Consider the following 14,922-nt stretch of genomic DNA (forward strand, 5'->3'; position numbering starts at 1 on the left):
TCGGTACTGTAGTTAATGCAGCAGCTCATATATATAGTATAGATGTTTATGAATAGCATCAACATAGTTGTTTATCACAGTGATTATTACTGTCTGATTCTGTCTGGCCACTGCTTAAGTGTTTTCTTTCATCTCTTAATTTCTGGGGAAGTGTTCATTTATTCATAGGCTAAGCAGCTTAAACCTGCAAATAAAGCTTGAACTTCTACCTCTAACTTGTAGTGTCAATAAGTTCACCTTTTTTCTTGCATGTATTATAGGTTATTGCTCAGCAGTTGATGTTAGTAGTCCCCCCCCCCCCCCCCCCCCATACAAATTCAATTCCCTCTTGATTATCATATTAAAAGCAACTGATACCTTAAAGGTCAAACTGCTATCACACATGAGTGATGTGATCAGCTCAGTCAGTACCTTAACACGAGTACTGATCCCTGAACATACTTTACAAAGACAAAATAGATTTGGTGTTTATAATATCATTTTTCTAATTGTCTGGCTCAGAAAACATGTTTAAAAAAAACACTTCAGCTGATTTGTTAATGAAAAAGCTTAGTTAGTGGAGCTTAGACATAAACAGATAATTATGTAAGGTTAACTTAAGAGTAACTTCTGATTTGAGGATATTTCTTTAAGTTTAATCGTACTTGATTTTAAAGTAATTTTCAAGGCATATTTACAAAGTTTTGTCCGAAAGACTGATGTATCTTTAATGTATTGTTTAATAATTACTGTCTTGCTTTATGTGTGTGTTATCTGCTCTCTGCGAGTCTCACATTTGCCCTGCTGCTGCTGTCTAGCTTGAAATGGAGAAACTGCAGCTGCAGAGCCTGGAGCAGGAACACAGGAAGCTGTCGGCTCAGCTGAAGGATGAGCGAGAGAAAAACAAACACGTGGTGATGTCACTGGTGCATGAATGCAAGCAGCTAGCTGCTCGTGTGGTTGAAGAGAACCAACGCTTTGAGGAGCTCTCGTCCCGCACTGAGCAGGACAGTCGTTCTGTGGGTAGATTAGAGGAAGAACTGGCGTCTGAGCGACGTCGTAGCCAACAGATGGAAGCAGAGATGGAGAAACAGCTGGCTGAGTTTGACACAGAGCGAGAGCAGCTACGTGCCAGGCTTAGCCGCGAGGAGACGCGGGCCGTGGAGCTGCGGGCTGAAAGCGAAAATCTCCGCCAGCAGGTGGAGCAGCTAAGAACTGAGCGATGCAAAGATGCCCCACCACTGCCTTCTGTCACCCCAGCATCTGCCCCAGTTAAACCCAAGACTATGGCATCCGTGGCTGTGGGCACTGAGGCAACAGTCTACAAGACTGCTTCCTCTCAGACAGATGAAAATGAAGCAGCTAAAAAGGTGCCACTCTCTATCCCAGTCAAGCCTACAAGTTCTACCTATGCTAGCATGAACCTACCTAAGACTTCCAGTGCTGGACGGGGGCTACACCACGGGAGCTCTCAGGCAGAAAATGGAGGAGAGGGCCAAACGCATCCACATGGCTCACATTCACCTGGTGTGTCTGCTACCTTGCCGACTGGGGTCAGTCCCCGCGTCCAGGCGGCCCGATACAAATTCCAACCCTCTGCCTCAGAGCAGGACCAAAATGGAACCGCAAACCAGAGCCCTCCTTCCCGCGATCTGTCCCCCACAAATCGAGACAACTTTGCTGCCAAACAGCAGGCTCGCCACACAGTTACACAGGTTCTCTCCCGCTTCACAAGCCCTCCAGCAGGGGGACCCCCTGCAGCCCTTCGGCCTGGTTTGCCACACTCCACATCTGAGGGAGGACCCTTCACAGGGCGTTTAGGCCACCACCAGATAGGCCTTAAATCACCAACTGTGGCCCGCATCGACAGGGGTAACCCACCCCCCATCCCACCAAAAAAACCAGGACTGTCCCAGACACCATCCCCTCCACACCCACCAATCAAAATAGTAGGTGAAGCCAGCAGGTCCCCAGGAACAGGACTGGGGGTGGGCCTTGCCAAATCAACTGCCACCCCTCAGCTTCCTCCAAAGCCCTCCCTAGATTTGGGCGGTACAGTCCCAGCCTTGACTGCGTCACAGGTGGGTGCTTCCTGTACTGGCTGGCCATGGGGGCAGCAGCCGACAGCAGCATGTGTGGAGTGTCCCCCTGTCACCACCTCCTCCACAGCTACCATTGTCATTAGTCCCTCCATAAACCCATCTAGTCTTCCGTCCCATAGCCCCCAGCACCCCGGCAGCACCCTGGCAGCAGCATCAGGTAAAAGGGTGCTCTGTTCTTCACCCTTACTTTCACTGCTTCTCCTTTCTACTCCCCTCCTTTTCCATATTTGATATATTACTCAGTAAGTCCTAGCAGAGGAGGACACAGAACCAAGAGAGGAGTATTCATAATCTACTAGGGTTACTTGCCGGTTGAAACACAGTACTTCAACATAACCAAGATAAGAGCATTTTTACGATTCTTGAGGGAACCTATCTATGTCTGGACAGTTTCTTGACCAAAGCACTTATAGATACAAACAGGTCAGGTTGACCCTCTCTTGACGATGCAGGTCTCTAGGGGTCTTTCCTGTAACCCATTCTGAAGCTGATGCCAGAGGCTGCTCTTTCCCCTTTCCTCCCATTGACCTACAGCATGGTTCTGCCTCTCCTGTGTTGCACCACTAACCATTTCCCACAATGTCTTAAACTTACCATTCCACTGTGTCCATACTGCCATCTGTTTCTTTGTTTGACCTACTGTAAAGTAACTTGTGAATGTGGTGTTGTTCCCTGCCTTTTTAAATGTTTCATTCAATGGTTTCATTGACGTTTCTAGACAACTAACCCAATATAATTGTATTTGTCGTGACTTGCACTTAAATATTCATAAATAGGTCTTTATGCATTGATTCTGCACAATAGCAATTACTTTTACATCTGAGATATACCATTGATGTCTTTGTTTGAGAAGTGTAAATTCTTTTCTTAGAGCAAAGGTGTCCAATTAGGCTCCTGTAGTGCCAATGTCCTTCAAAGTGTCCTTTCAAACACACCTGTCTGAAAGTTTGTAGTGATCTTTAAGACCTAGCTAATTCAGGTGTTTTTGAATACGGTTGGTACTAAACTCTGCAGGACAGCAGCCCTCCAAGAGCATGGTTGGACACCCCTGTGCTAAAATGCTACCCTCCTAAAAGACCAGCTTAGATTAGCAGGAATGTCCTTGCTGATCGGGCTGGTTAGTGCTGATTTGGTGTTAGTCTAGCTGGTTGCTGGTCAACCAGTATGGTCTTTCTTGTAAAGTCTTACTGGTAAAGCTAATTAAGAAGCCTGGTGGAAACACCAGTACAACAACATCCTACACTGGGGACCAACATCAAAGATGCAACGTATGCTGGTCTTTTCAGCAGGGTAGTTCCAAAAGATCTTTGACAGAGATGTCAGTTAGGTAGAGTCATGCACTAGTCTGTAAGCCAAATAAATGAGACAGATCCAATTGCAGTTAGATTTTCCCCTTGGAAGCAGTGTCAGAAGCTTTAGAGTTCTCTCATATTTTGAAATACCACCCTGTCTCTGCAGGCCTCTCCATAGCTCTCTGAGAACACCAAAGAAAGACAATTATAACACCATTGAAGGCAGAGCAAGTATTCCAGCAGAGTCTTTTTTCTTCAATGTCACTAGAAACTAATCCACAGGGTATCTCTGAAAGATGTCGGTAGCTAGCTGTCATCGCTAAATGCTAAAAATTAGCCCTTTTCTCCCTCTTTCTGCAGCCACTCAGCCATGGCAGTTCTCTGGGGCTCCTCTGCTCTCTTTGCCGCCCATTTTAACCCAGAAAAGAGACAATAATCTTATGCTTTCCACTGGACCTTAATGAAACAGCCTATCTCTATCTCTGTCTATCTCACTCAAAACTCCCTCCACTAACCAAGATAAACATAGAGAATCCCTAGAGACAAAGCTATTTACAAACATGCTTTAGCATTAGCACTCAGATACTAGACTAGTTACATCCACACTGCAAGATGAGTTATTTGAATTCTGTTTTCACATACAGGTGCCAATTTGCCAGTAGTATTCCTGTGCATTGTGCTCTGTGCTTTCAAATTTCATCTGTTTCTCTGCTGTAGTTTCCATATTTCTAACGTTGTCTAATTGACATGTCTCTCACAATCAGCACCATGTTTAGAATGTTTCAGTTTGTCTGAAACTATTTACGATGCGTGACTTTCATTAATGTACCATAAACCGCCTGCTGCCTGATTTGATTTATCCAGTTGAGTTGTCTTTTATTTGATTTTGTTTTTAGCCTGACCTAAAAACCGATGAAATTGACTTTAGCATTTGAAAACTGATCTGATTTGTAGGATATAGTGTGTGGATTGCAGATGCACTCTCTAGAATAATACATTTCCAATGTTGTGCCAAAATGTGTACGTAACATAAACATTTATCCTTTGTTTTAACCAAATTTGGCTTCTGATTTTTAACACAAATTTTTTATGTTCATCTTTCTGGAGGGTAATTTGGATACTGCTAGATACTCACTGCGCCAGTGGCAGTGGCCTTAAATTATTTCTGTATGACAAATGGAGTCGATCTTCTGGGTAATGTTTTGGTTCAGGGAACACGTTTTGACACAACACAAGCACCCTGCCTCACTAGTTACTGCTGTTGCTTGAACCCTCCCAGGCTGGTGTCCCTCCATAGTCCCCTCGCTAACCTGTGGTGACCCCGTCCCCCTGGATGACGGGCAAACCCTTCTCCTCCAAGCTGCTTCCCAGGGAAATGTCACTTTATTGTCTATGCTGCTTAACCAAGATCCACTATTGGATGTTCATCATCGTCATCATGAATTAACCTCTGCCTTGATCTCTGCTGCTCTTAATGGACACACAGGTACGTGCTGGGGAGATTGGCATTTGTATGCATAAAAATTTTGTTAGCATTGTGCTTTTGTCTAGTGTACATATACACAGTGCAAATGTATATGTTAATATGGAAATAATGTGTTTATGTCTCTTCTATAGACTGCTTAAATCTGCTGCTGACTTCAGGGGCATCTGCTGAAGCTGCCAATGAAACAGGATTTACGCCGTTACATGCCTCTGCTGTAAATGGTCACCATGGGTGGGTCCTCTGTTCTCCTTTCCCTTGCTGTTGTGGTGTTTTAACTCTTTTATTGTGTTTTTAAGAACAGTGACACTTTTGCACATTTAATGGCACTGTTATTAAAATCCATATCAGGTGATCTGATCACAAGGCAGACTACAATTTTTGGTTATTTTTGGCGACATGTAACAGGCTTGTTTTAAAACCTTTGCTTTGATGCAGTGAATGATTGACTGGTGAATAGGTGGTACTGTCACTGTTGTCCAGGATGCATCAAAACGGATTAGCATTTTAAATGAGATGTGATGTGGTCACATGACTACTGCAGCAAGTGGTTTGAGTAATCAACATTTTGGACCCCTTTTGCATGTGTATTTAAGCGCTGCCCGATTGTGATCAAATCAACAAAATTGGATTGTAGTGCTGGGTGTAACCAGGGTCTACAATATCTTGAAAGATTTGTCTCTGATGTGTTTCTCAATGCAATGATACCAATCTCAGCTGCTCTTTCATTGGTAGGTGTGTGAAAGCTCTTGTAAAATGTGGAGCTGATTTGGAGAAGGAGTGTTTGCAGGGAAGGACCCCTCTGTACCTGGCCTGTGAACAGGGACATGTGGAGTGTGTGAAAGTCTTGTTAGATGCAGGAGCAGACCGTTCACATGTCACAACTGTGAGTTTTCAGTTCCGCACTGACACCAGTGTCTCTCAAATGTCAATTACATTCTGAGTTCCCAAACACGTTAGGAAATACTGGCCCTCTGTTCATCTCCATGGTTACCTTAACAGTTGAGCGTGGGTATTTTGCGGTCTATGTGTTGTTCAGAATGTAATTACGGTCCCTATTTTAGAAACACTTAATTATGCCCTGGATGGTTTCTCAGTTTGCTCTTATTTTCTGGGCTGAAAAATCCCCAAAATATCCTGGTCTAAATTAAGGTTGTTTTCTGTTTTTATATTTGCTGGTTGGTTTATATTGTGTGTGTTTTGTTTTGTTGTAAGTATGTGTATATCTGTAGATAAGTATGTTTGTGGACTTTCTTTCTCCACAAATGTTTTTCTTTTTTTTTTACATCTTTGCACTTGCGCTTAAGTGTTTGTTGTTTTCAGGACAACTGCACAGCTCTGCACGCTGCTGTCAGTTCAGGTCATGTGGGCCCTCTGAAGCTCCTGCTACACCACCCATCACCTGAACCAGACCTGGGTCTCCCTGCATCTCCTTCAGACTCCAATCAGGAGCTCCAACACCCTGGCATAACCAAGGCCAGTCACATCCTCAACCACAGTAACCAGGATGGCTGGACTGCTGCCCATATTGCTGCATCCAGGGGCTACAAGGTGACATGTTGGAGTTTGATGCCAAGTACACTGTTTTACATCAGAAAAGAATAGTTAGAAGTGGCTGATAACACATGCTTACATGTTTCCTGCTTTACAGAAATGCCTGGAAGTTTTGTGTAACCACAGTCAACAGGACATGGAGAAGAGGGACAAATGCAATCGCACCATACATGATGTTGCCACAGATGACTGCAAAGATCTACTAGAGAACCTGGGTGAGTATAATTTAAGCGATAGAGCTTTGTACAAATGTGATAGTTAGGCCACTATGTGATAGTTGGCTTAAGTGACCACAGCCAACCCTTAACATTTGCTTTCTGCCCTGCTTTAGACTTGTACACAGTGGGTGTACAGGTGCTCATGTGCTCACTGGAGCGCCTTTGCCCTGTGGATCTCCTGGAGGATGGATGCACTGTTGGCAAAGTTACAATTCGCTGCAATACCAGCTGGGAAGAGTTAACAGGAAGCTTGAGTGACCTGCTGACCAATCACCTCCAGCTAATTTGTGGGAGGTGGGAACTGCAGGAAGTTCTGGATAGAGCAGACACTTTGGGCCTCTCTACTAACAGCATGGCTTCAGTGATTATAGGTAATCACATATACATCTTACAGTATAACTAGCAACTTGCCAAGAAATTTAGATTAATTTGTGTCCATTTTAACTTGATTATCTTTATAACAAGGGTGCCCAATCCTGTTCCTGGAGATCTACCTACTTGAAGAGTTCAGATCCAACTCTGTTCTAACACGCCTGTCTGTAATTATCAAGTTTTTCTGAAGATCTTAATTAGCTGGTTAATTAGCAGTTGTGTTTGATCAGGGTCGTAGTTGGAACTTGGCAGGAAGGTAGATCTCCAGGAACAGGATTGGGTACCCCTGGTCTACAACATGAGCAACATACAACATAGCCAACAGCCATATCACCCTGTAGCCCAAGACTGGTTGCCCACTGAAGCTAAGCAGGGCTGAGCCTGGTTAGTACCTGGATGGGAGACCTCCTGAGAAAACTAGGCTGCTGCTGGAAGAGGTGTTAGTGAGGCCAGCAGGGGGCGCTCACCGTGTGGTCTGTGTGGGTCCTAACGCTCCAGTATAGTGATGAGGACACTATACTGTCAAAGAGCACCGTCCTTCAGATGAGACATTAAACCGAGGTCCTGACTCTCTGTGGTCATTAAAAATCCCAGGATGTCCTTCGAAAAAGAGTAGGGGTGTAACCCCGGCATCCTGGCCAAATTTGCCCCTTGGCCTCTGTCCATCATGGCCTCCTAATCGTCCCCATATACTAGTTGGCTTCATCACTCTGTCTCCTCTCCACCAATAAGCTGATGTGTGGTGGGCGTTCTGGGCAGTATGGCTGCCGTCGCATCATCCAGGTGGATGCTGCACATTAGTGGTGGTTGAGGAGATTCCCCCATACCATATGTAAAACACTTTGAGTACCCAGAAAAGCCTATATAAATGTAACAAATTATTATTATTATTATTATTATTATTATGAGGTGTTATGTGTTGTGTAATTTCCAGATCATATTTCACCTCAAAACTAAAAGAAAATACAAATACACTACCCTTCAAAAGTTACCCAGTCAGTACAAATTCTTAATGTATAAAAATAGAAATCGTTTGTAACAATGTAAATGTCTTTACGGTCACTTTTGATCAATTTAATCCATCCTTGCTGAATAGAAGTATTAATATCTCTTTTTTTTTTCCAAATGTTTTTCTTTTTTAACGGTAGAGTATAATACTGTATAATACCGTATAATTTATATAGTATATATTAGAATGGTAATTTGCACAATTTTGGTAAAAAACAATTCTCTTTGTTTTTATTTTGATGTGAAATATGACCTGAACATTTTTGAATGCACAGTGCAGAAGCAGCCATGATCGTTTCATGATTGCTTTGAAATGCAACCTGTAGCGTAGAGAGACGTTTGCGATGGCTATTCTTGGATGACCCCAGCCTTATGAACAGCTGCTGCGCTTCCTGAATTGCCCTTGGTTACTGTTCAAGTTTTAATTTCCCCACCTCAGCGATTTTAAACTCTTGTTGTCATAGATGCAAGAAAAAATAGATGGCCGAAGTGCCCAATATGTGTTAATATATCTGCCACTAGTATGATTTGTGATATAAAACTTCTGAATATAGAACTTAATACCACACACACATCCGCACAAATGTGCTATTATTTACTCGTGTAGGATCTTTAGTAGTTATTTTGACACCACCTCTAGTGAGCATGAATTTAATGTGACTCTTGTCTTGGATGTTGTCCAAAACCACACTGGGCCAAGTAGGGAAGGACGTGGGACAGGGGTCTAACTCCGCTTGGCTCGACCCGGGGGTTGTCATGCAGGGCTGCTGAAAATAAACTAGCCTCCTCCAAGTTCTCACCTATCTCTTTCACACCCCTATGGCCTTCTCCCTGTCTCTTTTGCACTCTTTCTCTCACCACTTCTTTTTTTTGTTTACACTCAACTCCCCCCTTAAGACAAGATGTTTCCAAACACCAAGAGCAGATGTCAAAATGAAGCGATTTGGCCTACAGAGAGCAACTTGATGACTCTCTACTATTCCAGAAAACATGAGGAGACTGACAGACAGGAAAGAGAGAGGAGGATAAAAGCTCATTTATCATGGCTCAAAACAGCAGATGAAAACTGCTCCCATGTCCGTAAAGATTACACATCCGTGTCTTTCACCATAAGCAAATCTATCCCTCTTTCCTAAATGATTTTCCTTGTTCAGGTGATGCTGTCTGGCTGCCGGGACAGGAACTGGCCCAGTCTCCTTGGGACCTCATTCGGAAACGCCTGAGTCAACGTATTACCATACATCTTAAAGGTGAGCTTTGCAGTCGTTTCATTTAGTCTCTTTTAAACTAAAGCCTATTTCACACCTCATACATAAGTAGTCCATATTAATTTTGTCACCCATATTAAAGACTCCTAAAAATGTATTACAACACTAATAATAATAAGAAATGTTTCTTGAGCACTAAATTAGCATATTAGGGGGTCAGTGAGATAAAGTAGTCTCCTCAGCTTGCAAAGACTGCATTTATTTGAAATTCATTAAAAAATGTAAGGATTAAAAAATACAGTAAAAACAACACAATTTATTAAAAAAAAATCTTAAATAACTATTTTCTATTTTAATATATTTTAAAATGTTATTTATTCCTGGGTTGGTATAGCTGACTTTTCAGTGAAAACTGTTAATGAATAGAAAGTTCAAAAGAACAGCAGTTATCTGAAATAGATGTTCTTTTGCAACAATGTAAATGTCTTTACTGTCACTTTTGATCCGGTTATTTTATTAATTTCTTCTTGTTTTCCTATTTTTTTAATTTTATTTTTATCTTACTGACCCTAAACGTTTGAACAATATTACATGGCAATGCATTCTACATGGTATAACTTGTAAGAAATGTTAAAAATGCATTTCTTTATGTAGAAATGAACATTAGATTAGATTAAAAGTATTTTTCATAGTTATATGTTCATGGTTCATATGTATGCAGTGACTAATGTTAACAAATTGAACCTCATTGTGAAGTGTTGCTAGCCTGGAAATCCAGACCTAAATCTGAAAGATTAATGGTCTGGCATCGACAAATGAAAATCAGCAAGCTCGAGGGGCGGCACCAAGCATGCATTTGAAAATCTCACTGCACGCAATTGGATAACACTACGACCAATCACAACAAGCCCCATACGTTTAGCTACCAGCGGAGCTAACTCGTAGATTAGACTCTTGCCATATCCGGTTGGCAAAACAGCAAAAACGCATTACAAAGGAACGATTCGAGTGCCGTCTTCTGTTCCTCTTTTAGATAAAAAGCCAAGTCTAACTTGTTCATTGTAGCGGCCAAAGCCGTTTCAAACAACTGGTGTTCATCCATAGCCATCTTGCAATGTTTACTAATGACTTCGACGTCACAGCGCTGTCGTCATCTGTTTAGCTCGCCTCTGGCCCGCCTATATCAGATAACCCGATGTGATTGGTGCAGCTCGGATACAAGGGCATATTTAATGAGCATCATTATTCGACACCAGAGTAAACTCGCTGAGCAAATTCAACTTGTGCTCTCGCGAGAACTCTGGATTTCCAGGATAAAGTGTTGCAACATTTTGTAAAATGATCAAATTGTACAAGAGATTCTCTTGGTAAAGCAGAAAGTTACACTATCTATGCCTATGATAGAAAGAACCAGCAGATCTCTTGTGTTTCCACACTTAAATGAATAGCCATGCTGTGCTCCCTGTCATCACATGACCATGATGTTTAGCTGGGCTCCAGAATATTCCATCTCATGCAACAGCACGTCAAAACAAATGCATGAAGTCCTCGCTCAAATCAATTTCACACAGATCTCCTGGTCTCCCATGTCCTCTGTGTGTTGTGGTCTTTGATATACTGTGTAGGTTTGATTTATGTCTCATGGCTGCTATAATTTTGCTTTCTGTCAGGCCTGTCAGAGTGCACTCTGGATGAGATGACGTACGACTCCCTGATCCCTCTACAGTTGCTGCAGAACTATGTCCGCCTGGTACGCTGACTCACTCTTCACAACAAAGAGAGTTTTTTAGCATGTCTGAGTTACGCTGGATGATCTTTAAAGTTTGGATTAAGAGTGCTGAGAGGGAACAAAGTCCTTATAATACCTTGGGACCAAAACAAAATGCTTTGAGCCTCCACCACCAGTTCGGCACCTTGGGGCAACAGATGCTATTTGTGTTTTAAACTGCTGTAATAGAAGATGCATGCAGATACAGTGCAACAAGCAGTAACTTAAGACAACAAAACACCCTCAAAGACACACTTGAGTAATCAAGCCTGCATAAAGGCATGCATAAATAAAATATTTGGCATGGATGATAAAATGAACGTGGTCTAGATGAATAATACATGTGCTGTTGTTCATGATATTTACCAGTGTTGATAAACTCGGTTGTGTTTTTGTTTGTGGTCAGGTGGAACAGTATCATAATGTCATCTTCCATGGGCTGGAGGGCAGCTTTCAGGAGTATATCGCCAACCAGATCTCTCATTATATCAAGGTAATTATTATCAGTTGTCTTAAATATTCATATTTTACATTTCATCCAAAGGGTTTAAAAATTAATAAGTAAATGCATTTTGTTAATTTAAATGTTTTTGAACATTAAGCACTGATTATATGAGGGCTAAATCCTATAAGGATATACATAAAAAGTGCAATGATAAGTTGATGAAATGTATTCAAAAACATACACCACATTAAATTCATAAAAAGTGAATGTAAAGCCATTTATAATAGAACTTTCTATTCATCAAAAAATTCTCAAAAAAAATGATCATGGTTTCCACAAAAATATGAAGCTGCATAAATGATACATTTATGATAATAAGATATGTTTCTTGAGCAGCAAATCATCATATTAGAATGATTTCTGAAGGATCATGTGACACTGAAGACTGGAGTAATGATGCTGAAAATTCAGCTTTGCCATTACAGGAATAAATTACATTTTAAAATGTTAAAATATAAAAACAGTTATTTTAAATTGCAATATTATTTCACAATATTACTGTTTTCACTGTGTTTTTGATCAAATAAATGCGTTTTGGTTGGTGAGCATAAGAGAATTCTTTCAAAAACAACATTACTGACCCCAAACTTTTGAACAGTGCTGTAAAATAAATGGTAAACAGAGTACAATCTTATTTCCATAATGTAACATATTTTTGAGTAAAATGTTATTCACCAAGAAAAATGTGTATTAATAAAGTAAATAGGGTCCATTTTGATTTCATGTTGAATTAAGTTTCACAAATGAATAAACATCAAGTAAAAGTTAAACATGAGCTTAATCTCTGAATCTCAGTATGTCTCATGTGATGTGAACATCCATCTGTACCAGTCATGATGTTTATGATGCACCTGTTGTGTGTGTTTGCAGCACAGACAGGAGGCCCAGGGGATTGACTGTGATGTCATCAGGGTGGAGATAGATGAGAGTCTATCAAAAGAGCACCTGCTGGAAATCTTCATCAACTGTGGTAAGAGCAGCGCTGTGTCGAGGAGTCACATATCTCAAGTGATGATGTAGGCAAATGAGCAGAGGAAGAAGAAATCAGACCCTAGAAACAAGATCAAATTTTGAATTTCCATAAAGTTTATCACGTGTTTAATCTGAAATGCTCAGAAATAACTGATGATTTTGGCCTGTACCTTGTAAAAAAAAAATTGTACAATATAAATCTAGGTTACAGTGAGACATTTGCAGTGGAAGTGAATGTGGTACATTTGTAAATGTTAAAATCCTAAGTTTCAATGGTATAGCCACAAAATGTGAACAAAATGTCTGTTAGCATGGTTGTGAAAAATCACTCACTAACCTTTACTGTGTAAAGTTATATCAAATTTTACATATTTATTGCCATGGCTGTAAAACAACCAACTTTACAGCTCAAAAAATATATTACTTTTAACATAAGAATTGTTACTGCTTTTTTGAAATTATGAGCTTCAAATTTCTGCTATTAAATCCTCCAAAAATGGGACCCATTCACTTACATTTTAAGTACTTCTCCATAACCTTGATTTTTGCATTGTATTTTTTGTGGTAATCTGCATTATACTACAAATTATGTTGTTTGAGGAGTTTACTAACTTCTATTGAACCTATAATATTCCTTAAATAATTGCATCTTTGAATGAATATAGTGGTATGTCTGGTATTGATCGAGTTGTGTTGTGTATCAGGGTTCCTGGTGTCTTTGCATGAAGGCAGCGCTGGGCGTTGTGTTGTGGCGGTTCTTGAGGGTCTGGAGAGAGCCCACTCTCTCAGCCACATCCTGGGAGACCTGTGCGAAGCTCTAGAGAACCGAGGATCTGTCTATTCCCTCTCCCTTAATCATGGTGAGATGCATTCATACAGATGTAGCAGAGCAGGAACAGTCAATGTACCTGAAATAGCGTTTCGGTTCAACTCTTTTCTCCTCGTGTTGATGGGCAGGTCACAATGGGCTCTACTATTTCCGTGAAGGGAGTTTTTTGATTGGCACCCTGGCTAAGCCTCGCCTGCAGGGTGCTGAGCTACGATTACAGCAGCACTTCCGCTGGGTCCAGCTGCGCTGGGACACAGAGCCCCTCAATGGCATGCTGGGACGTCATCTCCGCAGAAAACTCCTCCACAAGGTCAGCCCTGCTTCATTATCTAATGAGCTGGAGGGAAGACCTCCAAAATAGCAATTCAGCTCTAAATTTAGTCAAGATCGTTTAGTACAGTGGTTCTCAACTAGTTTTGGCATGGGACTCACAGTTCCCCATGGTCATGACGCTAGGCAAACCATCCCTCTTTAAAGCTATTAAATAGCAGCCCCAATCTAGTATAAAGTTAGTAAGTTGGTATGAGACACTACAGTCATTTAAAATATTGAAAATAATAAAAATAAGTGAAAATAATTAGTTTTAAAATAAATAATAGTTTCCATGGTAAATACACAATACTTACCTGAACTATTAATAAAACACAAGGGCTTTGATCCTGATGAATACCTGCATGCAAATTCTTCCCAGCTAACACACGACATACCAGTTACATAATTAATTCGTACATTTTAGTAATTTCATGACTCACTAAACGTAACTACGACGTTGCATGCTGGTGATTTAATTTGCTCTATATATATTGTGAAGTGATATATAGCACACACTGAATAGATACTGAATCACAAGGTGTGTTTTCAGGCACTTTTTTTATTTTTTTTTACTGTGTCTGACAGAAGAGTCGTCAGCCTTCACGCACATCTTTCAAAATAAAAGTCTTGCATCAGAAAAACATTTACAAAAAAATATTTTTGATGTTTCTTTTTGACTACACACTCAAAACAGTCTTGTGACCCACTTTTGGGTCGTGACCCACCGGTTGAGAAACACCGGTTTAGTATAGTTTATTGTGTTGTAACGTATGACTGCTGAATTTTTTCATTTTGATATCTAGTTGAGTTAGTTTTAAATCGTTTTTGGAGCACATAAAGAGGTGTTTTTCAGTTGCAGTTACAAACAATGGAGACTTTTAAGCATAACATTTTTTACATTTTTTAGTGAGCTATCCCTTTAGCTTAGATTTTCTGTGTTTCTGCAGACTCAGGGCCAGTGCTGGACATCTGATGATCCCGTACACAAAGCTCTTTCTTGGGTGTGCTCAGTGTGGCACCAGCTCAACGCCTGTCTGTCGCGTCTGGGGACATCAGAAGCCTTGTTGGGACCCTACATCTTCCTCTCCTGCCCTGTGAATCCAGAACAGACCCAGGCCATTCCAAAGTATGTCAATCTAGTGTTGTCACAATACTGGAATTAATATTAATATATATATAATAATATTTCTAAGACAATTGTACTACAGCTGCCCTGTAAAATAAAAAATTAAAATATTTAAAAACAAGTAAATAAAGCACAGCTGGTACCATGTATCAATACTTCAGAAAATTAGTATTTAAATTTCAAATATTCATAAT

General features: G+C 40.8%; 1 protein-coding gene across 2 annotated transcripts in view; it reads left to right on the forward strand.

Annotated features, from left to right (window-relative positions):
* Positions 1 to 14,922, forward strand: part of cttnbp2 (cortactin binding protein 2) — a 50,063-nt gene that overhangs the window by 29,570 nt on the left and 5,571 nt on the right. Inside the window, exons 4-17 of one of the 2 annotated variants that reach the window (XM_084123737.1) lie at positions 798 to 2,238; positions 4,653 to 4,859; positions 4,991 to 5,090; positions 5,592 to 5,742; positions 6,180 to 6,407; positions 6,508 to 6,625; positions 6,742 to 6,999; positions 9,163 to 9,258; positions 10,887 to 10,966; positions 11,391 to 11,477; positions 12,360 to 12,459; positions 13,166 to 13,321; positions 13,419 to 13,600; positions 14,550 to 14,728. In XM_084123737.1, coding sequence (XP_083979863.1) covers positions 798 to 2,238; positions 4,653 to 4,859; positions 4,991 to 5,090; positions 5,592 to 5,742; positions 6,180 to 6,407; positions 6,508 to 6,625; positions 6,742 to 6,999; positions 9,163 to 9,258; positions 10,887 to 10,966; positions 11,391 to 11,477; positions 12,360 to 12,459; positions 13,166 to 13,321; positions 13,419 to 13,600; positions 14,550 to 14,728 — 3,383 coding nt within the window. The remainder of the gene's footprint in view (positions 1 to 797; positions 2,239 to 4,652; positions 4,860 to 4,990; positions 5,091 to 5,591; positions 5,743 to 6,179; positions 6,408 to 6,507; positions 6,626 to 6,741; positions 7,000 to 9,162; positions 9,259 to 10,886; positions 10,967 to 11,390; positions 11,478 to 12,359; positions 12,460 to 13,165; positions 13,322 to 13,418; positions 13,601 to 14,549; positions 14,729 to 14,922) is intronic. The other variant, XM_084123738.1, reaches the window with a different exon arrangement.

Source organism: Abramis brama (assembly GCF_963993115.1).
Source record: "Abramis brama genome assembly, chromosome: 9".
Classification (NCBI taxonomy): Eukaryota; Metazoa; Chordata; class Actinopteri; order Cypriniformes; family Leuciscidae; genus Abramis; species Abramis brama.